Consider the following 27,457-nt stretch of genomic DNA (forward strand, 5'->3'; position numbering starts at 1 on the left):
GAGAATTTAATACACCCTCAATATCAACAACTGTTCTCAAAAGATTTAAGAGTGATAATATAGCATCTATTTTTTAAAACGGAATTGAGAGAAAATGCAAGTAGGAGCAACTGAGCCTTTCAGTCTATTTTTCAGGTTTTTATTCCATACCTTTCAGTTTTTATTTACCTCAGAAATTCTTAAGTTCTTTCCTATCAAGATTTCTGTTTTCCTTAGTCTTTTAACCCATGACATATTTCCTGACCAATATATATCTACATATATATATATATGAGTATGCCTGAAGAGAACTGAATTCTTGAAAAATGAACGCTTGAATTCTCTTTTCCTTTTTCTATATAACTTCATATTTTCCTTTTTCAACCAGATATAGTTACATATGCTTGAATCATTTTTGATATTTTAACATTTTTTATTCTTTATTATCTTTGAATTCTGCTTTTTTTGTTTTTATTTTAAAACTTACTGTCTACAATGCATGCGATTCTTGAACACAACTATAAAATCAGGGAACCTTCATTATTCTCACAAAACATGGAGACACAGAGAAATGAGTTTTTCATTTAATCTTACGTGAGAAGTCTCTGGCAACTCAGTATTAGAAGCAAATTCTTAGAAGTCTGCTCAGAACTCTGACCAAAACCATATATCCTTTCCACTCATAAGATAGGCAACAACTGTTCATTCATATTCAAATTACTAGCTACATGGGAACATGTATGTGAAAACACACACGTAAATAATATTCAAAATGCTGAATGCTGTCAACAGATATTACCAAAGTGTATCCAACACTTACTAAGTTGACAGATCTAGGCCATACAACTCTCTGTACGCATACTCATTTACTCTTGTGCTATTGACAGTGCTATTGCCAGGAAATGGTATGAAGGAATGACCCGTACCAGAGACAGTCTTCCCTGAAGATGCTTGGCAGCTCCCCTACTGGGAGCAGGGGTAGGAAGACCAAACCAGGAAGGCTCAATGCAGAAACTGTTGGCACAGGGACCTGGGTAATGGAATCAGCAGCTCTGTCAGGATTGCTGTGGCTGACTGTGGGAGTCATAGAAAGAGCTCTTGGCCTGCCCAGACTGGAGCTCCTCAAGCAACTGTAATCTATCCTTCTGCAAAATGGCAGCAGGTCAAGAAGATGCAACCAAAAGGCCTGCAGCTGGATCACACTGCATTAAGGACTCACCTTCCAATTCAAGTGAGTGATACTTTTTAAATGAAGACAATATGGCATAAATCTAGAACAGATATATCATAGTAGAATTTGTTCTGCCTGAAAGCAACTAGTGAGCAGCAGTGGGGAACAATCCATCAGGTGACATCGTTCTTGTACAGGCCCTCTATTGCTACTTACACCATCCACCAGCAGCTACAAGGTGAACTGCTTAGACAACAAGTACACAGGTGCCAGCAGTGTTCATTATATTTACCCAGAATCAAGAAATCACAGCATGACTGCAAGTCATCACAGAATCTGAACCAGGAGCTCCACCAGGACCCCCTAATCACTCCCCTGCATATACTTCCCCTAGCAGAGAAAAATTAACAAACCACTAGAGATGGTAATGCTCTACCAGGGCTCTACAAATTTACAGTGTGAGGCAAAGAACCCACTGTAAATAAAACTGAATTATTTGCTTTAAATGCTAAGACTCTTTATTAAAAATATATTATCATTTTATAAACACTAATCAAAGTCCTCCTCTTCATCTTTATTGATTAATGACAAGTCTACATTTGTCTTTTGGGATTTCCCTTCAGATTGCATTCTCTTATACATAAAAATGTCTCCACTTGCAAATGTTCTGTGGAGTATCTTGGTAACATCACATCCCTCCCGCATTAGTCTGGAAAGTAACTCCTGTCATGTAGATGCAGGTTTCAGTAGGCAGGAAGAGCTTATGCCAGGTCGCCTATTGTCATTTTCTAAATGTGTCATTATCTGCTGAATTAATCCCACTTGGGTGGTAATTCAAGTAGCAAATGCCTGTTAACCGGTCTGTATGTACTCTGTAGAACATTCAGTGCTAATAATAAACGTCTTTTAAAACTAGAATAGTATACAAAATACCTGTGAAGACAATTTCCAATTCTAGCAGGATTTCATGTTTTTCATATTTAGAAAAAAACCTTCTTTTTCAAGTGTAAAGAAAAACCTTCATGAAGATTTTCTGAGGAATTACTCTTCATAACAGTTATGATTTTTTACCATGAGTTCTCCTACTTTGCTTGAAATCCTAACATTAAATACATCTGTTTATCTTCTTATACAATGAGAAGGCTGAAAAATGTATGCAAGACTCATTCAATTAGTTCATTATGAAAGGATTTTGCCAAATTTTTCAGCAATGGAATTACAGCTCTCCTTATCTTTAATGGAAGTAGAGGATGGGGAATAATTGACCATCAGCTGTCCTGAGGGAACTCATTAACAGCAGCTTTTCAGCAACAAATGAAATAAAATTTAAAAAATACAGAGAGAGTCTTGGACTGAAGTGTAACAAAGGTATTGACATACCTGTTTGTTTTATAGACCTAATAGTTCATACACTGGCCTCTTTTCACTTTAAATGATTGTATCACATAGGAAATAAATAAATAAATAGATAGATAGATAAATAAATAAATAAAAAGCAGGTTCCTAGGTTTGGGATAGCAAGATATGAAGCTAGCCAGACTTAAGATGGACTCCAACATATCAAATCCTTTCAGAAACTTGTATGTTTTCTGTCTTCTCATCTTTATTGATAAGAGAATGCTCAACAGAATAGGATCAGAAAAAAGCATTACACACAGGTCTAGTCTGAGTCTAGCTACACTGTTTAATCAGATTACTCCCCTCTTGTTCTGCACACGAATCCCAGAAAGATTATGCTAACGGTCACTATCTAGCCTATACATAGTAAGTTCTAAGAAAATTCAATCCAAAATTAATCTACCCCTGAAGTATCACTTGTTTTTCTCCTTACAGCATATCTGCAAAAATGGTACTTACAGTCATTGAATGACGCACTCAAACTCAACTGGAACACTGTTAGTGCCATTATTTATTTCTGAGAATATCACAAGCAGACTAGATGCTTTAGAAAGATACTGCTGGAATAAAGATGGCAGTTTCTGTATCATGCATAGCCCTTATCTATACCATCTGTTCATTTCACCATAGGTACAGATAGTTATCATAGAAGAATTTACAAACAATCAAACAATTTGATAAATTCTTCCTAATTGTAAACAGAGGAAATAACATGCATCATCTTAAAGACACATTAGGATAATTTGACGAATTGCTCTATGGTGATACATATGGTGTCTGTTTGGAAGGACAAAGGAATTGGGAACAGTTAGCTTGAAAAAGAAACCATCATCTAGCTGCTTCACAGTATGTTGCTCCCTGCAAATCAAGCACATGTTGTTTACAGTTCTGAAATCTCAACAGGGAGGCAGCTGCTACAACAGCCTTGCCCAGACTGGGAAGAACTGGCCATCAGTCAGCCTCTGCAACATCTCCTTCTGGTCTGGTACACCTCAAAAGAGTACACAAGCTTCAACTCAGTCCAAAAAAGTCGGGCTCTTTTTATAGTCAGTTTGCCAGCCAGGACAAGGTGAATTACCTGAATTCAAAGGAACGTTCTGAACTTCTGATTTAAATGCTGGCTAATCATAGAAAGAATGACTTCAGAAGCCTGACTGAGTTATCTGTAAATGTTTAGCCAACAAATAACCATGAAAAGCAATTCTATAAATCAAGACTTTGAGAAATGATGATGACCACTACTGCATACCAAATTCAAGAAAAACATATGATGAAGTATTTTGTCATTTTGAAGAATTTCTGAAACTATTTCTTAAAGCACACTAGGCGTTGTTAAAATATTTCAATCAAAAAAACACGAGTGTACATACTGTGCAACGAGTACATAACTTCAGTTTGTTATTTACTTGTATTTTATTTTCATAACAGTGAATGGTATGTAAGGCTTATCTTCACTGATTCCTCAGGTGTGGCAACAATGGAAAGATTTGGAATCTCTGCCAGTCATCTCAAATCTATCTTATTAAAGCAATTTCACCAAATAATTTTTAGGAGAGAAGGGAAAATAGTATCATACCTGAGACTGTGCATTAATATTGGCTCCTTCCTTAACCAAAACTTTGACAACTTCAGCTTGTCCTGCTAAGGATGCAATGTGTAGGGCGGTATTCCCTTTCTGTTAAAAGGGAAAGAAAAATGAAAGAAGTTACCCTTCTTGAGGAATCATTTCAACCATCAGTTCTTCCACAATATTTAGCATGCAGGCCTTCAATTTTTGGGTACAGCTTTGCCTCGTAGTTCCATGACGTTCCATAAACATCACAGGGGATGGAATGGTAGGCTGCAGCCATGAAGATTTCTGGAGTGGCTGTGCAACACTAACATTCCAACATAAATTTTGAGTGAAACTATATAGTTTGATGTGGGTTTGGAAAAAACTTCCAGGTAAAGTTTAGTATGGGCTAGCAGCTTTTTTCATTCAGCTTCAGAAATAAAGCCCACAGGGAAGCTGCTGAAACCAGGGAGTCCTAAAATTCAAGCTATGAACCACACGTGAAGTGAGATTTTCTAATGCAGTGCCCAAAAGGAAGATCTGACTGTCAACCTTGATGGAGATCCCATGCATCAGAAATCATTATGCAAAGAGTGTTCCAGGGTCACAGTGGTGGTAAGTGAATGCAAAGCCAGTCTGCTTAGACACTAGAAATCAAACATTTCATCAATCAAGCAAAAAAATCTGGCCCATCACAAAGAACTTACTACCCATAAACGAATAGCCTAGTGACTGAATGCTTTGGACATACCCATGTGCCTGCCTGTGGAAAGGTTGAAGGCAAAACAAGTTTTCACACATTTTTTTCTACACTGTGCCCTGGAGTAAAAAGGCTCTGGATATCAGTTTTTACAGATTTGAAAGAATACACCATCTTAAGCTATATTCACTCTCAGTGTAATGGGCAATTGGCATTGGAAGTAATGAATAAACAGGCATCATTGAAACTTGTACAATGTTTCCCCTGCAAACAGATTGTATTAACAGTGTTATTTCTGTCTGCATTTACTACTCATGAGCCTCAGTCAAGAACACAGACTCACAGGATGCAATATAAAACCAACACTGTATATACAAGTGAAGTATTTATTGTTTTCCTACTTCAGTACTTTTTCTGTAAACCTCTCCCATGTATTTGACTTGTTCTTTTTGAGAACAAATGTACAGACATGTAAATTACCTTAGTGGCAGAATCCACAGCCGACCCTCTTTCCAGTAATTCTTGTACCAGTCCCACATGGCCTTCTTTAGCCGCCAGGTGCAGAGCATTGAGCCCATTCTGTAAGCACAAGGGTCATATCAGTTACAAATATCAGATCTGAAGATACACATTCCCACCTTACCCTGGTATAAAAAGATTAGTTGCTGGACTACTATTACATCTCTGAGCTGACTGCCTACATAAGTCAGATATTTTGGACCTGGTTTGTTAAGCCAAGGCACTGTGTGACAAAGCTTCTCCAATAACATTTTTCTCATAGCAACAAAGACACCAAAACAAACCACATTTTCTTCCAGAAAATACTCCTAAGACATTCCTTCCATTCTTACAGTCCCACATTTCCCCAGATTACCACCTTGAGTATCTCCGTGGAGCCCATTATTTCAAAATTTGAATACATAACATTCTTCTACATACTTTTGATTTATCCACCTCCACTGAGCTATTACCACTACAGAGAAAACACAAGGCTTGGCCAAATTTACACAAAACGTGCCTTGAATTAGGATATCTCCAGGCTGACATAGTTGTCCTGAACCCTACACTCTCCTCTTCCCTAAGGTATCTGGTATCAATTAGAAGACTACTAGCAGAGATACCAAAACAGTTGTTGATGGTAGTTTCCACATTATAGGGATCTTTAACATAGTCCATCTGCTGGGTTGTTGGGGCTTTTTTTCCACTAAACTTTGCAGGTTTGTTACCTCATTCAAAAAGGAACATAAATGTAAGTAAATGAGAGCTGCAGGTTTGTTACCTCATTCTAAAAGGGAAATAAATGTAATTAAAAGAGAGCTGGGATTTTTTTTTAAAAAAAGAAACTCAAACAAACAAAAGAGAACAACTAACAGTGAAAGTAAAGTTTAATCCTTTTCATGTTAAATAGGATACTTCATCTTGTATTAATTCTGTCCATGCAAATTATATCTTCCTCCTCTTCCTAGTATCCCCATTCAATCCAAGGGAAAATTACAAAATGACAATGTATTACAACAGAATTTCCAACCTGTTTTTCACAATCCTTCTACTTTTCACAGTGCATCAGGCAGGTGACAGCAACGGATACTGCCATTGCCCTCAAGCATTCTGCTGTTTTCCATATTGCAAGCATCATAAGCAATACTTGAGTATCTGAGTAACCTGCAGCAGGTTTAGCACTGTTGTAGTTATACTTGTCTCACAGCAGCTCATAGACATTTCAATTATAAAATAACCAAGCAGATTTCTGGTCTCTTATTCATCCATCCTCAGTGGCAGTTCAAGCTCATGATTCCCAGTGGGATTTTAAAGCACTTAGCACTTCACAGGAGGCATTTAATGGGAGTTGGTCCAGCGGCTGCAGGCTCAGGAATCCAGCCACATTTCTGAAGTAATTTTTAATTCTACATTTGCATTCGCAACATAGGCAGAGTTTGTGGTCAAATTCAGAAGTGCAACCATCGCAATGAGGAAAGCAAAGGAACTGCAGGAAGGATATGTTCACAAGCTGCCAGACGAAGAATACCCTTTGCTAGTTAGTAAACATCAGTGGGAAATGTGGTTTCAAATCCCATTATGAAAGTGGGATCTGGCAGTAACCAGATCCTTCTTACTCCAGAGGAACACCCGTACTGCAGAGCTGTGATGCCCCAGAGCAGCAGAAATGCTATGCCCAGAATCAAAAATATATTTTTAGTTGAAATGTATGTGGTGAGGTTGACCATAATTATCAGGATGAGTAACACTGCACATGTCAGTGCATTTTTCTGCAAGCTGAAAACATTTCAGGCAGCCCTAATCTGCCTTGTTTTTTTAATCTCTGCTGAGTATAACATAACCATAATTACTGCCTGCAGTGGTTGAAAGCTCAGGAATAGTATTTTGAGAAATACACAGTGTTCTTGTTTGAGAACAAAGACTTGCTCTTATACCTAAAGTAGTATGTTCAGTCATCAGCACCTTCTATGAGAGTATGAACAGTAACTTTGACACCCTACCATTGGACACAGTGGATTTCTACCACCTGTATCAGCCTTTTTTCACTCTTTGGAAGCAGACTGAATTCCACAGACAACAGACAGCACCTGAAACATCGCACAGCCTACACAAGTTATGTGAACTCACATGCCTCTGATTGCAAACCACTGAGAACAAGCTGTTGCTTTAGTTTAACATGCACCACGTACAAAGAAAGCAAAGGGCCAGCAGGACTGAAGCCTTAAAGCAAGCTTTGTTCCTCTGTAATCAGCACCAATGCTGTAATTACTTCCTAGCCCACAAGGCTGATCTCTGCTGCTTATGATGATGGAAGCTCAGATTTAATCAATGCAACTCCTCCGTTCCTGTCAGCTGCATTCTTGTATTTTAGAAAAACAAAGGTTTCTGACACTTGCCTTTTCTCTCTCATGCCTACCAAAAAGTTGTGGGTGTGGGGGGGAGATTAAATTAGTTGTCTGCTAAGCAAAATTGTTTGGCATTTAGGCTGCTTCTCCCCACAAAGTATACATGCACTATAACTACCTTTTTCAGAGGCTCATTTATAATCCTAACTCTCATAAAAGAATACAATGGAAAGCCTTGCAAGCTTGGCTGTTCAAATGTTTCCTTGCAGAGCCTGATTTTCCCTTGGTCCTTCTGTTCCTTCTGCCACTGAGCCAGAAGTTCTGGCATTTCACATCCCATGGGGCGCTACAAAGCATACGTGGGCACCACTGTTGCTTTCAGCATGTACTGTAGCATTACCCTTCAGATTTTCACTAAAAAGAAAAGCTTCCAAATTTCTTGCAAGGCCCAGGGAACATCAGTCAACTTTCCTAAGCCTACTGAATTTCACTCACTTCTTTTCCCATCAGACTGGCACCAAATCTCCCTGCTACTGCCTGAAAATCACCCAAGGAATTCCACAGTACTTTTGCCTTTGAACTGAGTTGCAGCAGGACTGGATCCTCAGGCAGCACTGCTGTCTTTGTTTCAGTCAAATTCTTTTCCTCATTTTTTAATGGGTGTCAGTCTAAGGTTGCTGCAAATAGTCTCCTTTGAGTAAATCTCTTGGGGAATTGAGGAGCACATGTGGTCAGCCATCTTTTCAAGAACAATTTGGCAGAGGGCACATTAGAGAGCTTGGCACCAATTTTTCCACTCAAAGTTTGTTGAAGTTTTGCAGAAAAATATCACAAAGAGATAAAAAAGAGTGGTAAAAGAAGAAAAAATAATACAGATTATGAAAATTCTCCTTTTATATTACTTTGTAGCCTACAAATTCACAAAAACGAATTAACCTACTAAGTTAATAACATGTGACAATATTGACCTCATTATGACTACAGTGCTATTTCAGTCTATAGTTAGCACTAGCAGGAGTGTCAGCAGCTCTCCATTCGGACTAAATGACAGAGTAATTAATAGCTGGTGCTTTGTCTCACTGCAACTAAAGCAGTAAAGAGACCAACCAAATTATAAAGAAGCCAACAAAACGAGAGCAAAAGCCAAAAAGATCTAAGTTATAAAAAGCTCTCCTCAGTTCTAGGTACCAGACTTTGCAGACACTCCTTGTGAACATAGAAGACTTGATCAAAACAAATGTCAAAATCCATCATAAGCATTTCCTTCCAAGAAGACATTTTTAATAATGTAGAAATGGACAAACCTCAAAGACAAGGGATGGTAACACAACAATGCCCTGTATTTTGGACTACCAGTTCTCTTTCAAAACAGAGGAGACACCTCTTAGTCTTGCCAGATTTGTGGGTCTAATTTGTTAGACCTAAGAATGCCAAAGTAAAAGGACTTCATGTATGCATTATGTATTTAATACTGCAAAATTATAGTTCATTTACCTAGTCAGCATTTTGAGTGTTGACTCAGTTACTTCAGAAGCAAGTTGACTATTCTTGCTATATTAACAAGAAATGGTAGTCAGATCCTAAACTACCCACAGAAAATAGCTTTAAAGGAATCAGATTTCTAATGTCTATTGGTTTTTCATCCTATAAACTACTAGATACACAATACTTAGCTATTTGGAAGATTTTATTTAAAGCTATAGAATTTTGTCCACAGACATTTCTAAATCTCTCCAGATATAAAGAAATATCAGAATAACTGATTTCAGAATAAATGATGGTGCCAAAATCCAGATTAAAGGAAGAAAATTCACAATAATTTGATGTGACACGAGCTGAAGTTAGCATTCAACAAAACATGATTAACTAACAACTAATCCCTGTTAAATTAAATTCCATCAAATTTTGGAAAGTGTTAAACAGTGTTTTGTCACCTATAAAGACAGATCTCAATAGAAATTTAGAGTTTGAGAAGCAACACTAAAACTGAAGAAAGCATCTCGTGTTATCTCTGTTCAGGAAAGTTTATTCTTCATGTTATGTACTGCTTACTGAATTGGCATCTAAAATAGCATTACACTGAGGGAAAAAAAGACTGACTATATAGGGCTTCATGTTTGAAAGACTATGCAGATATCTCACTTTAAAAATAAATTACATTTCCTGTGTTTTGTGCAATGTGTTAGCTCTTCGCTTCAGACAACTGGGGCACAACCATGGAGACAGGATGCAAACCTCTTGAAGGAGGGGGAATAACTGAGGCTGCAGTAGCAGCTCCCATGCCTTATTCCCTGTCCTCCAGAAGAGGAGTCTGCTTGCACTCCTAGTAAATCTAAAATACAACAGCGGTGCTTAATCAATGGAAGCTGAAGTAATAGAAATCTGAACATACCTACTTCAGACATCTTTGTCAGAATTTTTTGTATGGCACTAGAATTGGAGTTTCCAAGGAGCTAAAATACCTGTACGTGTAAGATAGATGGCAAAGGCTAAGAGAGTATGCTTTCTAGTCTTGACAAGGCAGGAGACTCATCACTGAGCCTTGAAAAGATCCAGAGAATAATCAATGTCTTCAGGGAAAACAGATCTATCTGGTGCACAGAGAGAAGTTTTGCCCAGCTTACAGGGGCTCAGGCAATCCAAATCAGACATCTGTTTTATTCATAGGTCTGAAGGGTGGTATTTTCTATTCTGTACTGTTTGTCAGAAGTTCAAAACGCTGTACATATTCTAGAAAATTCCTGAGTTAACTCAGACATCAGGTGATATTATTTATCAAATAAAATCAAGTGAGGATGAGATTTTAGTTTTTTGCTACTGTTGGTCCTTTTTGTTTTTTAACCCTTACAAAGACAGGTATACATCCCACTTTGATCTTAACCACACTGAAAAGCCACAGATCCTGAAAGTTGGTAGCGGTGTCACCTACACCATCCAGGAACGCAACCTGTTTCAAGACACTAAGAAATTACACTGCATCTGTTCTTCTGCATGTGTGGATTCTGCTTGCAGTTAATCTGGCTCTGATTTCTCCTATGTGATATCAATTTATAAGAAGTACTTGTTTTGCACAATATTGTTAATGTGCTTTCATGAAAGAGGAACATGCACAGCGAGCCACAGAAGGGAAGCACATCCCACAGAAGATGAAACTGCAGCAGACCTAATCATGCTTCTCTCATAGCAAGCAAAAGAAAATGAACACTAGAAAAACTGAAAACCTTGGAATGTTTCCAAGTGATTATCATAGTAAGCATGTTCTGTCTTGATTGTGAGCCTTTTTGATAATATTTCTCTTTATTACCAAGCCACAGAATTGTTGGATGTATTTAAAAATATTTCTAAGAGTAGTTTTGAGAAACATAGTCTGGATTTAATGTCTCCTACCTGGGCAACTTGACTTTGCCAGATTCTGTCCCCCATTACGCAGTATGTACTTTCTGGACAGTTGTTTTTTTAATAGAAACTTTCTTACAGAAAGCAGGACAAGATTCTCTCTCTCTGTTTTCAATAAATAGCACATGTAAAGCCCCAGTTCTTCTTCTGTTCATCATTAAATTCCCCGACACTGACAGCAATGGAATCTCTCTCACTTTTATATTCAACCTTCCCTTTGACACACACTGCCTAATCACTGGCAGCTATTCTTCAGCACAGAAGATAATGTCTCAAAATATTTCAGATTATTTCTTTTCTTATTCTTCCATCTATTCTTTTCTGAAAATAAGCAGTGGCCACAGCTGTGGGCTTTTTTAATTAGTTCTGACATTTTACATCATACCCAGCATCATCTGACCTTCTCCAAGAGCAATAATAATTATTTTTTTAAGCTATTTTTTCTAGTCTGAATGTTGGTACATATCAGAAAGGAGCCATGAATTTTGCTGAGGTTTTCTTGGTGGTACAGACATAATTTGGATAGTATAAAGCTGCAGTTCATGAAAACTTCTTCAGATGAGCACTTTGCTGCACTTTTAAATTAAAATAAATTGGATTTAACATTGAACATGCAGCTAATTCATTAGAGAATTAAGGATTTGAAAAATCTGTGAATATCAAGAAACTTTAGAAACCTAACACCCCAAATTCCTATCAGCACAGCTGACGTGCTGCTGTCAGAATGAGGTCTCCTTAGAGCAGCCTCAACACTGCACCACAGGCCCACAGCCTTCTCCTGGTCCCATGCGGTGCACTGTGCCCAAAGACAAGGCTAGTGCACACGTTATTGTTTTCTGGGCAAAAGTTCCTGAAATAACACCAACCCTGTGTCACGAGCTACTGAAGAAGAATTGTGTTTCTTGTTTGCTTGCTTTAGAATGATGCCACAGCTAAATTGTGTGCTGGGTGGCTCAAGTCTGAGACAAGGCCTTTGGGATCAAGGTGTACTTGTGTAGTACCGGAGAACTATGGGCATATTCTGACATCAGTCAGGAGCACGTTCAGTGTTCAGTATTATCCTCTGCTAGCAAACTTTCCCTGAATACCTGTTTCTTTTTACCAGCCAAAGGCCTCCTCCTTACAGCTCTTCCACCGTGCTGAACCTGATGCTGTAAGCTACGAAAGTAAACATTCACTGAAGTTTCTGTTCACCTGGCACTGAAATTTTACCCATCCCATGAGGCATGAATTACAAATAGAGCTAACATGAAATTTCTACTGAATGATTTACTGATTTTATTTATTTAAAGACCAACTTTAAAAGCATTTTTACTTCCGAAATTTCTACACATTGTCTAGTTTGTGGTCATTTTGATCAAATTTGACTAAGAGTTAGGAGACAGTCACCATAAAGCTTGGGCTTTCAAGCCCCTCTTCAAAGAAACACCAGTGACTCCACTACAATGTCAAGACACTTAACTGCATGCTTCTTTTAAGTAACAGTTCCAGTCCTATTAAATTGGATGGTACCAATCACTTAAGCATCACAAACTAAGGGCCCTGGGTCATGGAGCAGAAGTAATTGGATTTATGCAACTCGTTTACAAAAGAGCCAAATCAAAATATTCTATCACAGTCATATCAATGCTGAAACTTTAACTGTGTGTTTTTATAATTGTAGTAATTCCTCTGAAACAGGAGGTAGTAGTTTAAGCAGAAAATTTAAGTATATCTTTATAGCCATACATATAACAATATATTTTATAGAGAAAATTGACCAGTGATAAAAACATACCTGAGTTTACAGTTTTCCAAAACTGCTTTTGAAAAAAATAAAATAAAATAAAATCATAGTTTCTTTAACCACCTGAGGGTAATCAGATTTGCAATGCTAATTATCGTTTGACGGGAGATTCCACAGCCGAGCTTCAAGATGTTAATCTTCTTGAGCACAAGTTAGCTAGTCAGCTAAAAATACCTCCCACTGAATGTTTCCTTGCAGGCTGAGATCTCACAAAAATAGCAGGGGAAGCCATAGATTTCCGCACCTCAGGTCACTGGGGATCAGGTGCTCCACGTGGGGTGGTACACTTAAAGACCAAGGAAAAATCAATTGACTGACCACACTGTTTCCAATGTGATAAAGTAGCATGCGATATTTCAGTAATGGTAAGACTGTATAGTGCTGTCTCTGCCAAAAAAGTGCACATTCTGAATTAGATCTAACCTTGCTCTAGGTGAAACAATTACCTCTACAGTTCCAGCAATTGCTCTTAAGGGACAAGTCTGGCACTGTGGAATACTAAACCTCCTTATGTTTCCCTTGAACTGAAAATGAAGAAGTGTTTTAGAACACACTGAAAGTATCTGAGGTCATGTACTAACCATGCCGTTGCAAAAAATTCCTTCTAAAATTTTATGAAAACCTGGGCAGAATTTGAGCATTAAGTAACCAAGAGACCAAGAGAGTCCTCATTAGAGATGAACAACAATGGAATTACTTTTCTTCAGTACAGCACATGCTTTCCATCATTTTTCTGTCTTTAGGTTATGCAGAGATACCTGGTATTTGTCACCACACAACAGAAAAGGATTGAAAAATTGATTGAAAAAGGATTTTAAAATTTGGCGTATATGTAAATAAAATGAGTTTTAAATTTTTTTACTAAAATATTAACTGAATGATCTCAATAAAAATACATTAAAAAAATTCAAATTTTATTATGTTGACCCATGACATCAGAAGCAGACAGTGGTGGTATGGCAGTAGAGGCTGAACCTTCCCATCAATATCCCATTCCATGTTGCTGCTTTGTGACAGATGGCAGCAGAGGGGCAGTCTGACAAAATGGTGTCTGACATGGAAGTGTGTATGAAGAAAAGGTGTGTCACTGAATTCTTCCATGTGGAAAAAAATGGCATCCGTTGGCATTCATCAACATTTACTGAATAGTTAGGAGACCAAAGAGTGGATGTGAGCACAGTTAGGTCGTGAGTGCTGTGTTTCAGCAGTGGCAACAGTGATGTGAAAGACAAGCCATGTTCTGGATGGCCATGTAGATTTTTAGGAGCACAACACACAGGCTTTCATTAACTGCTGGCAAAAATGCATAGCTAATGGTGGTGACCATGTTGAAAAACAGAGTTCTGTAGCTGAATATTTGCTCTGTCAGTGTTACAGTGCTCTTTGTATTTGCTGCACTTTACATGGAAATAAATAGAAGGCATTACTTTCAGAGTGATCTATGTAACTTCTTTCTTAAGTTATTGTTATTACCATCATATAGATGAGTGTGCATTCCGAAATGAAAGGAATATCTTTCATTAAAATGGAGAAATTCCCATTACACGGGGATCCATGTCTCATCACAAATAAAATGATACCCTCAATAAAAAGCAGTAATTAACAGCACAGAAAAAATTAAGTGTTGGCAAAGTCTGTCTCACTTCTCCAAAAAAACAGACAAGAAATTATCAAGGTGCGAAAGAAAACTGGAAGGCAGCTGGGCCTTGGCTTTCCAAATCTGCTGTTCAGACAGTGTACAATCTCCTTCTGTCACAGCAATATAAAACTAAGAGGAACAAAAGCAAGGAGGATTTTGCTCTATACCAAGAAACCAGGCAGAAAAACTGAACACCCCCAAATTCTTATCAAGGCTTCTATTATCATAGTACTTCCCTGTATCTGAATCATAGAAACATCATAGAATCACAGAATGGCCTGGGTTGAAAAGGACTATAATGATCATCTAGTTTCAACCCCCCTGCTGTGTGCAGGGTCACCAACCACTAGACCAGGCTGCCCAGAGCCACATCCAGCCTGGCCTTCAATGCATCCAGGGAAAAGGTATCCACAATCTCCTTGGGCAACCTCTTCCAGTGTGTCACCACCCTCTGAGTGAAAAACTTCCCCGATATCTAACATAAACCTCCCCTGTCTCAGTCTAAAACCATTCCCCCTTGTCCTATCACTATCCACCCTTGTAAACAGTCATTCCCCCTCCTGTTTATATGCTCCCTTTAAGCACTGGAAGGCCGCAATGTGGTCCTCCCTGGAGCATTCTCTTCTTTAAGCTAAACGAGCCCAGTTCTCTCAACCTTTCCTCATAGGAGAAGTGCTCCAGCCCTCTGATCACCTTAGAGTTCCTCCTCTGGACTCGTTCCAAGAGCTCTGCATCTTTCTTGTACTGGGGGCTCCAAGCCTGGACACAGTATTCCAGATGGGGCCTCACAAGAGCCGAGTAGAGGGGGACAATCACCTCCCTCTCCCTAAGAATACTACATAGCAACTTTTGCAACATTTTTTTTTTCCCCCATAAATTGAGTATTTTCAGGAATACAGATATATTTAGTGCTCACTGTTTCAGTTGGAACTGGAACTTCAAAACAGTAGGTCCAGTAGCATTAGAATACCAGAAAATACCTTGAATTTTGATGTGACGTACACCAGCAATGTACATATTCAAACCTGCAGGATGCTAGTCAGAAAGAAGAGCTCCAAAAGGCTTATGCAAAGCTTTATTTAAAAGCAATATAGAGGCAATAACAGCGTCATATAGAAAGTTCCCACTGAAGAACAAGCTTGAAGACATAGCTTGAGATGAATTAAAACATCTATGCGAGGTAATCTAGCCTGAAAATTCTAGTTTAGTGAAGAGGGTATGACTTACACTTTGCTCTTGTAGTTTTGCCCTTCAATTATCTTACCTGATTACATGTGTTAATGTCTATTCCGCTTTTCAGGTATTCCACTACTTTGTCCAAATTGCCAGCCCTGGCAGCTCGGAGAAAGCTTGCATTGCTGTCAGACTGTAAAAAGATAAGCAGAAAAAATCTCTAATTAGCTCCTGCTTAAAAGAGACCATAATTTCATCACAGTGAAAGGTTTCCACATATTATGCTGCAGGTGAATAAAACTGTGAAGAATTTGCATTGGATTTGCATTAACTAACATACACCAACAGGGCTATACTGGTGCAAAAGAACATCAAGCCTGTCAAAGCAAGCAAAATGGTGCAATAATCGCTGAAGTTTAAAACTCAGCAAGAAGCAATGAAAAGACAGAAATCACAGTAACTAGTATTAACAACAAGGAAAAATAAAAAGCAACGGGCTTCCTAGACATTGTTTTCTGGTTTCTATGTATGCGCTCAGAATGCAGGGAAATAATTAACCAACTGTTATTGGTTAAGATACTTAAAAAAACATGCATCAGCTTGGGATTTGTTCTTAGTGTACAAAGCTTCACAACTACGATGTACATTCATCCACACATACTGGCTATACATGAGGTATATATTGGAAAAAAATAATATCTAAGAGCAAAACAAAGTGCTATGGATATATTTTATCAACTGTAACACAAACTGGGGCATGATAAATTGTAGAATAAGAGGGGAAGACCTACAAAACTGAGCAGTATTGCAATTCGCTCTTGAGGTAGGTTGTGTGATGTATTGTTAAGTAAGGGATCACAAAACACTTCAGCCTTCGCACCTTCAGCAACAATTATGCCATGAAATCACATTGGCTATTTGAACTAACATGCACTTTGCTATTCACCCATGTGGGAACCTACACACAGATAAATTAGCCACTAATGCAACCAACAATCCAAGGAGAACAAAAAGTTGTGCAATAGAGGTAATATTTAAACAGAACTAGCATTTGGGAACGCACATACAGAGAGTAATCATCTTTGTACATAAAATAAGCAATCTCTATACACCAAGTAAGTAAATAGAGTAGGAGTGTGTTTCAGAAGGCAGACAGGTAACCACTCAAGGCTGCAAAGTGAGGTTGGGATACAAAGGCACAGAGGGTTCGCACACTGCTGAGCCAGCGCCTGGGCTCCACCCACGTACCCCCAGTGGTACTGAATATGTTCCTCACCTAATTGCACCTCTCTGCACAAGCACCTGACGAAAACCACAATTTCACCTTCCTGAAACACCCTGGAGGCTTCTCACTTCCAGCTTATTAATACAGATCAACAAAGCATTTTTTTTCACTCACCTGATCCATTGCATTTATTTCTGTTGCCCAGCTTATTACACCATACTAACTCACTTCACAACCACTGATTCCAACTTATTTTAATCTGCAACAGATGGATGTCATCAAAACAATACTTCTTACAACTGCACCACATATCAAGACAAAAATATTTCCTTTAAAATTCCTTTAAGTAAACTTCAACACATTTTCCACATCTTTTACTGTTAAGAAAACAGACTGCCTTTCTAAAAACACAGCAGGGTGAAAAGGAAGGTAGCACAGGAATTCACACTGACAGAAACTGCTTATAGCTTCAGGCCTGAGACAGTCAAGCATTTGGATGAAGCTTGATACAGAAGCAGATGTCAGTGGGCCCATGAAAGAGATCCCATTTAAAATTAAACAATACCTATTAGCACTGCACTGTCTCCTATGTTGTGTATTTGCACACACACACAAAATATATATTTTGATCTTAAATGTCTTTGAAAAAACAGTTGTCTTGGTAAAAACATTAATCAAGATCAAACACTTGAGCTCACGAGCAGTAAATCCTGACACTCTTGAAAGTGATGGGAAAAATACTTTTGCCCTCAACGTGGCATACATATTACCTTTTCTAGTTCCACTTCTATTCATGCTTTATAACAATAAATTAGCATGCCAAACCTGAGATCATCTGTTTTTATACATTTAAAAGGTTGTTAAGGTTAAATGACACTACAAACATCTACAACTTCTTTTTTTATTAGGGATAAATCCATTATAGCTTGTTTTTTCTTTCACACAGAGTAACACAAAAAGCCAAAATGTTAAGTCTCCGGTTACTGCAGAAAGCTCAGATGTACAGTACATAGGACCATATAAGCATGTTTCATTTGTTTCAGGCTAAGAAGGTGCAAGCAGTATTTTCAAAATAGTCTCTCATTTCCTTGATGCATACTTCTGTCATCTCAAAATTAGTGCAATGCACATCACTGCCAGATTCATTACATACACTTGAATGTCAATTAAAATGCAGAATATACATCTCCTGACAACATAAAGAATTACTATGAACGACCTACACATGATGAATTACCTATACATGTACTCCCTGTACAAAGATTTCTATCCCAGAAGCATCTTTGCCGTGTATGTTCTCATTCTGAAATAACAGCGCTAAGTAGTAGAGAGCAGAGCAATAGGAATGCTAAAATCCCAGTAGAAAGCCATAAGACCTCAAAGCTCCCTTTAGATGCCTTGGAAAATATTAGAGCACATGATCTCTTTTTTTTTATTAAAACATGCTTTCTCAATGTAGCATGTACTGGTCTCACGTGAGGTGAATATTATTGTACCCATCTCTTTATAGTCCACCTCTCCTATTCCAAAAGAGTTTCTTAAAGACTCACGTGTGAAGCGTAAGCAAAACAAGTGACCACACACATGCTAACTACGTAGAAGATCAGCGTGCTCTTACATGGAGTCATGCCAGGATTATCGCTAAGACTTAGCAGTCAGGAGCACAAGGGTCAACAGAGATTACATCAAATCACAGACAGGGTCTCCTGTTCTTTTTTTTTATTTTAGGACCTAGCAAAGATACTAGAAAGCAACTGATCAAGCCAAGGTGGAGAGAGGAAAGCCAGCTTACCAAGCCTGGTATTTTTACTGCCTCTCTTGCACGTTTCCACTTCAGTGTCTCAGACCACGAACCACTGTCATCTGGACACTGTCATTCCATACAAAAATGATGCTCTTGTTTAAATCAAACTGGAACACACAACTAAATGACACAAAACACTAATTCAGTCACTTCAGGTACAAATTCACACAAATATCAGCGTGTACCGATAGCTGAAGGAAGATTCAAAGGTTCGGCACTGTGTTTTAATGCTTGGAAACTGTACATCTATTTTCTTTCCTGATTTGGTTGTCATCTCTGATTTTTTCAGTAAGTCATCAGTAGTGTCTCCTTTTCCCCATTATTTCAAGGTCTTTGAAGTCATTTTTGTCAGGACTGCACTCTCAGCAATTTACTCACTTTGGCACATCACAAATTCAAAACCATTTGAAGAGAATTGTCTCAGTAGACCATAGCAGCTGTTTTCTGTAGTTTCACCATGCTAGGTAACCATGATTTAGGATCTGTGGATTTTTCCAGTTGACACAGTAATCTCATAACACTTCTCTTTTCCATAATTGCAGAATTTTTACTTGAATTCCTGATGCATTTCTGTGGCACAGAAGCTGACATGTTGGTCTTCACTGGCTTGTTGACTGATAAAGACAAACTGTCAGCCAAATGCCATGCAAAGACTTTCTTCACAAAAACACGAAGCCAGAATCCATTGCACTCTATGATACATAGCACGTCATCTCTCCCTGCGCAAACACCTCTGATATTTTTAAGTTGTACACTTACATGTAGATCATATACAAAAGCAAGCACTCTATCAAGAAGGAAAAGAAAAGATTACCAAAGAGTATGGTGAGTAGCAGGTGACAAACATGAGAATGTGAGAAGCTGGAAGTCTGGACATCTCCAATGCTGACATGCTAATTTGCAAAGTCTTTCCTGGCAGTTTGACCCATCGTTCAAACACAGGGATCTATTTGTCTACATGGGACCCACTGAGACCGCGCAATCTAATCAGAACATTATTAAGATGCCATTAGAACAAGATACAAAGAGCTGAAGAATACTTAGCTGGTATCTTACACTACAGGACAAGTGATAACCTGGCTGAATTAAGAAGCTTTTTCCTAATGTACTATTTTGAGATCCCTAAACTGTTCCATGAAAATTTTAGCTACTGTTAATAGTGCATTTAACACTGGACTGCTCCACAACGTAATTTCTTCTCACAGTAACCAAGGTTGAATCTGGACCATTGATTTTACACATCTTTAAAAAAAGTGCTCATGATCCAGGTCAATATACACTCTTAAAAAAAAACAATAACCATCACCACAAGAATGTTCTACACACATGCAGCAAGAAAGTGCTACAGGTCTTTGATAGCTATCTTTTAACTTAGCTTTTCTTCAGCTTTTGATTGAGAATGAATAATTTCAAACAGAAGTGAGAAATTTCCAGAGTGCTATGAACAAATGAGCTCCTGTGTAGAAAATAGCCACTGTAACCTAAGGTATACTCACAGCAGAATACAAAAGTGCTGTTTATAATTAGCTAGTCATCAGATTAGCTGATAAATATTTTATTAAATTTAGCATAATAAAAATGTGAGATATGAGAGAGGACAGAACGATCATTATCTAATGTTAAAAAAATGGCTGAGAGGCTTCTTTCATGCTAAATGCTATGTCAGAATTTTGCTCGAATTTCAAGTGCACAACTCATGGAATCTGAGTAATTAAATTAGATATGGAAATTAGTATTTTATTCAAGTAGTCAGAAACCTTGCCTTCTGGATCCTCTGTCCTCACTCTGGTTGCCTTTCCTGTCTCAGCAGACCCCATCACTCACAGCACATATCATCAGCCTGTTTCTCAAAGGTACTGTATTCACATGTGCAAAAGCAAATTGTGATGTGCAGTGTTAAAGTCATATAATATATCCAACTCCCTGGAGTTTCTCAACACATTCAAATTTCCTGGTGAAAACCAGTTTCATGCTCAACAAGGAAAGACTGAGCCAGAGGAGCCTTCTGTTCTCAGTAACTAAAAGCCTGCTTTTATGGTAACATTATTTAAATCATCCAAATATGCATTTGAAATCATTTCTACAACAAAATCGTACCTTATTTCACTGAATAACAGGAATGAGCCTATCCTTGTCCACAACCACAAATACCTACCTCTCTGTGAGAACAGAACCTAGCAGTAAGATCTATTGAATATTTCTCACTTGTTAGAGTTTAGTAATTGAATTATAGGAAAGACAGAAGTCAAAACTAGTGCACAGTGAAGAAATAGATGTTTTACACCTCAATTTAACATATTTGTTCTGTGTAACTTTAGTCTACGTATTAAAATCTCTAACTAAAAACTAATAACCCTTTTAAACGTACTTTTCAAGCAGCCTCTCTGTGACTCTGTGCTTAGGATTTACAGAGAACGTTTAAGCAACCAAAACTTTTAAAGAGGCTGGTCCTGATCAGTAAGTAAGCAAAACCTATTAACTTGCATGCATTATATACATCAAGAAAGTCAAATCAATAGTAGTTATAAAAACTACCATGTTAAACTGAACCCTGTATTATTGTTGTACATGAAATCAGCATTAAGACAGAATTTGTCAGTCTTTGGGTTTTTCTGATTATTGATGCTACTTACAAACTCCAGAATGGTAAGGAAGGGTTTGTTCAACAGTTGCTTCTGTAATTGGTAAAATGCTCACTGAACAGCTCTTAATTGACTGGTGACTTATCATGTTAATATATTCAGGTAATGTCTGGGGTTGAAAATTCAGCTCAACACAAAATGAAATTTGCAAAATGTAAACGCAGAATTTCATGGTTTCTTGATGTTATTCAGTAGTTGAAAGATGTAGGGAGGAAAAATGGCAGCAACGTAAACACATTTCATTTATTTTTTATTATCAGTACCAATTTCTGCTCATATCCTTGGGGCAACCACTAGATTTTATCCCAATTGGCTTGGTTATTCTCTGATTTCAGCAACCATCTGCTCAAACAAATCATCATTTAATTGGGTGCAACTCTACAAAGCAGCACAGATGAGGTGTTACCATTACTCAACTTATTTGTCACATACGTTTCTTTTGCCAGTATGGTTACTTTTTCCACACTAAAATCCAAATGTAAAAGATAGGACTTGAAAAGGAATGGTTTTTCTTGGGAAATGCTTTCTGTAAACGCTGCTCATATTTTATCTTTTACACCCTGATCTTTTTTTTAATATTGCAATGAAAGCACTGCTGATCTTCAAAGAACAGCAATTGAATAACAGTGATTTTGTGAACTATAAGCCTAAGCTAAGATGTAGCTATGCCTGCAAGAGGGCAAAGACTTTAAATTGTTTGCTAAATCTTGCAGTCCAAATGGCACAAGCTCAGTAATCTAGCATCGGTAAATGTTTTTAATGATATAATAACCATAATCAGAACATGGATGACAGAAGACTGGAACAGGCTGCCTGGAGAGGTTCTAGGGTCTCCTTCTCCAGAGGCATTCAAAATCTGCCTGAGTGTGTTCCTGTGTGACCTGCTCTAAGTGTTCCTGCTCCAGCAGGGGGATTGGACTTGATGAACTTTCAATCTCCCTTCCAATCCCTGACATTCTGTGATTCTGTGATAATTTCCCCAACTTTTAGTAAAGTAACATTTATCACCTAAGAGAAAAGAAAGACATACTAGTACTTTATTTTCAAATCCACTTCCTTTGCATATGTTTTCCTTTTGTTGTTTTACAGGAAGACATGACAGAAGATAGACGAACATGTGCTATTTTCTTATTTCAGTTTCAAAAATTATTTTCAACATACAGCTTTGCCCATTTAAGCACACATAGTACAATGAGTTACATCTGCTATACTTATTTTAGTTGTGCAAAATTTATTAATAAACCACCCTTTCTTGAACATCTGCAGTAACAATGACTCAATCACCTCCCTGGGCAGCCCATTCCAGTGCCTCACCACTCTTTCTGAGAAGAAATTCTTCCTAACATCCAACCTGAACCTCCCCTGGCACAATGTGAGGACGTTCCCACTCATCCTATCGCCTGTTACATGAGAGAAGAGGCCAACACCCATCTCATCACAGCCTCCTTTCAGGCAGTTGTAGAGAGCAATAAGGTCTCCCCTGAGCCTCCTCTTCCACAGACTAAACAGTCCCAGCTCCCTCAGCTGCTCCTCATAAGATCTGTACTTCAGATCCCTCACCAGCTTTGTTGAGCAAGCCCTTCTCTGGATGCATTCCAGGGCCTCAATGCCTTTCTTGTAGTGATGGGCCCAAAACTGAACACAGTGTTCAATTTTCAGTCTCTCCAGAGCAGAGTACCAGGATACAAGCGCCTCCCTGCTCACCGCCACAATATATACTCATTATCAAACTATAACTGTATTGCAATGCCATTATTCCCATATTGATGGGAAAAATCCCAATTATTTGTGCTAGTTGTTATTCTGTGACAGCTTGAGCTTTTTTGAAAACTCCTTTTTGAAATTCCAGTATTTGTAGAACATACATTTTCCAGCCATTCTTTTCCTTCCAGTGGAATGTGCAAATATTTAATCAGTTTGGGCTTATTTTTAACTACGGAAAGAATAAAGGACTATGTTCAGCAAATCAGCATTCGCTGAATTTTTACCACATCTTTGGATCAAATAGTTCTCAAATTAATCATGTTCATTGCCAAAGGATGGATATATACTTAATTGTTTTCTTGAGTTTAGGCCAAGATTAGCAACAGCAGCAGCAAAAGAGGAAGAAAAAAACAGTGTGAAATCAACCCTTCTTTAAGCACAGAAGCAAATGTCCTCTATAAAACCTTTATGATACTTAGCTGCCACAGACAGCTGTAGGAGTCCTCCCACTACGTTCATTAATTTGACATACTGGACATACTGCCAGCTGACTTTTACTATGTCACTGAAGGATTTGTGAAAACAGAGGCAAAACTGCATAGCTTTCTGCGCAAAAGAACCCTGAAAAAGTCTTTTGCTCAGCTGCAGCTTTCCTTCTTGATTCTGTATTTGAAACGGTGTTATTTTAATCCATACTGATGGTGAAGTATAAAGCAACATCAATAATGGAGGCTTAATCCAGAACAACACACCAGTACTAGCTGAGCTTCAGGCGTATGTAATCCCTGATATCCCACCGGGCTATTCACACCCTTACAAAAAAAAAAAAAAAGAAAAGAAAACCAAAACATTTTGGGGTAAATCTCAGCTTGGAAACAAAGCCTGCAAGTCAAATTTATACTGATCAGGATGAATGTAAAATAGAAACATAGCCTAGATCCACAAATAAATAAATAAATAAATAACCCATAAGGAAGCATGGAAACAAATATTTGGAAACAAATAAATAAAAGACTTGGGTTTAAAAAAAATCAAAGCTTTTGCCATAGTCTGAGCAATCCTAAAAACTAGAAAAAAATCTTCCGACCTTTTATTACAACCTTTAAACTACTCTAAGAGTAGAAATGGATAATCCTTTTGTTTACTGGGAAAGTTTCCTGGACTGAAATTTGAGCGGAAGTCCAATTCTTTCACTTACTGAAACAGAAAGGATTCACAGAATGTTCAACTGAACCACGGGATCAGTCTCCTTTCCTCTGTGTGACACTCCCATTCACTGAAGTCTCTCTAACTCTGATATGAAACCAAGATTCCCGATAAAGGAATGGAATAATATTAAAGGAAGCAACAGTATTTTTGATCATCTGGACACCATATATTGAGATCTGGGGACATTTGGAACCCCTTCAGAAGTTGGTAGGCATCTACATGATTTCTGTGTCAAGTTTCCATTACTTACGATGTCCCTACATTGAGAAGTAAAGGCAATAATGTGAGAACGCTTTCAGAATTAGCATGCCATTCCAAAGACACCTAAGAGAAATCTAGCCTGTGAATGAAGTTTATGACACACTGCTGATGAAGAATTCTGTCATTAATTTTTCATTCTCTTCTATCTCATCTTGTCACAGAAGGGAGAATTTTTACTGAGAGAAACATGCTAACGCCATCAGTGCTAATGAATCAGACAGATCAGACAGCTTTACTTACCTAAACACCATTAACCGATTGCCAATTGATTCAAATTTACTGGCACCATAAACAGAAAAAATGATTTTATGTTCCTCTGAGATGGACTAAAATAGATGCAAACAAAATGGGTGTTATTGAAAGGCAGCAGTTTCTAATTCAAAGCCAGTTCTGACAGCAAGACTCATCTTAAACACCTTCCTGTAAAGCAAGGTAAAGCAGATCCTGAAGCAGTAACTGAATTATTTTTAGCTCCATCTATTGTGGGAGAAGAAGAAGAAAAGTTTCATTTAGTAGATTTCTTTAGGATTCGTGCAAACTGCCCAGTACTCAACATGGATAATTCCCTTTGTCTCTTGACATGAACTTATTCTCAACTGACAAGGAGTTACACCTGAAGCACATCCAAAGCTGACAAAACCCTTCTCCTCCCTATGTGTGACACTTGCTGTGTGTGCATTGGTTATAATGCTAATCTGTCAGTGCTTCCCCTTCATTCCCTGCATAGCAGTACCTGTGAAACAAAACCCCTGTAAGACCTGGGGCTAAATTTCAAATAATTCTGCTCTGGGCATCAAAGAAAAGAACCAATTTTATCTGATTTCACCTGAATGAATGGCTCTTCAGCTGTATTTTCCACCACCTCTAAAACCCCCATTTTGGAAACTTGCAATTCCTATTTCTGGCCCAAGTATTTAAAACTTTCTGGCTCCAGTTCCACATGCTGTAGTAATGTGTAGCAGAGCAGTCTGGACCATGAGGCCCACACCCTACAGTCACAGATACTTCCCAGATTTTCAATACAGCCCACCAGCACTGTTCATCACTACTCAGTGTCACCACATTGCAGCCAGCTCCCTACACCGAGTGTCCTGCTGCCCTGTGCCACACACCACCACCACAAGCCCACATCACCATGGCTCTGCCTGAGAAGCAAGAACCTCTGCTGGGGGCATCTGAGCCTTCTAAGAGCAAATAAGAAGGTAGCTAAACATCAAGGAGGGAAACCAGGGCACAGCAAACATGATGAACCAAGGTGTTCAGCCATCTGAGAACTCCTGGTAGCAGCACATCAAAAAATAAATCTAAAATGTATGATTGTAAAAATAGTCTGGATTTTTGTTTGTTTTGAAATACTGCTTTTACTTCAAAGGTGAACTCAGATCGACATCTACCTCCCCATTTAACAGTGCTATTTTGCATTATGTAGACAACTCAGAAGAGTTGTGCAAACATGCTCCTGATTTCTTCAACAAGATGGGTCTGAAGCAGCAGACTGTATTTGATTTTGGTTCAGAAAGATTAGATTATGAACAGCAATACCGCCACATGAATTCGCCAAGTATCAACTAAGTTATTCTCCACTTCATATCTGGTAGAAGATTCATGGAGTCGTCACACTTCGCTTGATGTACCATCCCTTCTCAGGCACCCTCAAGACAGAAAGCACAGCTACAGCCATATACTGGGACAGGAAGCCCTGAGCTAACAAAGTATTGTGCTGGATGTTATATTCCTGTTTGAGGAGAAACTATGTACAACTTCTCCCTTCAGAACAAAACATGACTGACATTCCTAATCTACTGATATATTTTTAAAAACTTTTCTATGAGGAATCATAAAAATAAATATAATAATGAACTACACTCTTCCTAGGGAAATAAGGCTATGTTCCTGTGCGACCTTCAAAGGACTGTAGCATCTGAACTATCACAGGTAATCCAAAGCAACTCAGCCAGTCCGTCCCAGAGCCAAAGCCAGGATCTTACGATGAAACACCTATCAAACCCATTATCAAAATACCTGATATGTGCCTGCTATGAAAAGCTCTGAAATCACATGCTGCTGGACTTGGTTTGCTCCTGCTTCCTCACAGACCAGACCTTATGCAGAACAGCAGCTTGGGGATTGTAAATTCAAGCAGGAGGAACTGCTGCAGAGTTTTCTTATTTGTGTTTTTCTTACCACAGGGAACCTCCATACATTACCTAACAGCCTCAGCATAAGGGAAATATTATACTGTCTGTCCAAACCAAAATAAAATAGACATCCTCCCTCCATCTCCGGCCATGCTAGGAAGCTCTGTGCTTTCATTGTCCTTCCTCCTGACTGCTGTTTCCCATCACAAATGCTGGAGCTCATTTGTTAATTACACAAAACCTTCTTGGTAGGAGAAAAAAGCTGCCTGAAAGCTCAAAGAAATAGCTTGATTTTATCTTTTAAGTTGAAGCAAGTTTTATTTCTGAAGAATTCATCCAACTGCGTTGTCAGGGAAAAAAGAACTGGTCAGAAAAATTTCTGCAATTTTTTTTTTCCTACGAGAAAACCGAGACATTATCAAGCATATGTTCTTCCACGACAGTCAGAACTTCTTGTGAGCTGCTGCTGAGAGCACCTCCAGTCTCCTCTTCCCTTCTGTGCTCTACTGTTCATCTGAACTGCAGTTTCTACAATGCACTGCAGTAAGCCATGCAAGTGCAAAGCTTAAAACTGAGAACATTACTGTAGATCAATATGGGACAAGATAAAATTTGAATGCACCAGTTTGGATGGTTTTCTAATTTTGTTCTGCCAGAATTTTTGATGTTATGCCCTTTCATTGTTGATTTTCATGAAAATAACCATTTTAAAAATGAATTTGTCAAGTAGAGGGGAAAACAATAGAAAACAAGGGCACTTAATTTGCCATCAATATTATTAAATATCTGTCTCAGAGACCTTCTTTTGGCATGACTGTTGTTACCGCTTACTGCTCA

The 27,457-nt window shown here is 38.3% G+C and overlaps 1 protein-coding gene across 50 annotated transcripts in view; it reads right to left on the reverse strand.

Annotated features, from left to right (window-relative positions):
- Positions 1-27,457, reverse strand: part of ANK2 (ankyrin 2) — a 338,182-nt gene that overhangs the window by 128,441 nt on the left and 182,284 nt on the right. For all 50 annotated transcript variants that reach the window (XM_040699364.2, XM_040699367.2, XM_046940570.1 and 47 more), the window contains 3 exons: positions 15,729-15,830; positions 5,281-5,379; positions 4,125-4,223 (listed from right to left, as the gene is read on the reverse strand). In XM_040699364.2, coding sequence (XP_040555298.1) covers positions 4,125-4,223; positions 5,281-5,379; positions 15,729-15,830 — 300 coding nt within the window. The remainder of the gene's footprint in view (positions 1-4,124; positions 4,224-5,280; positions 5,380-15,728; positions 15,831-27,457) is intronic.

Source organism: Gallus gallus, chromosome 4, assembly GCF_016699485.2.
Source record: "Gallus gallus isolate bGalGal1 chromosome 4, bGalGal1.mat.broiler.GRCg7b, whole genome shotgun sequence".
Taxonomy (NCBI): domain Eukaryota; kingdom Metazoa; phylum Chordata; class Aves; order Galliformes; family Phasianidae; genus Gallus; species Gallus gallus.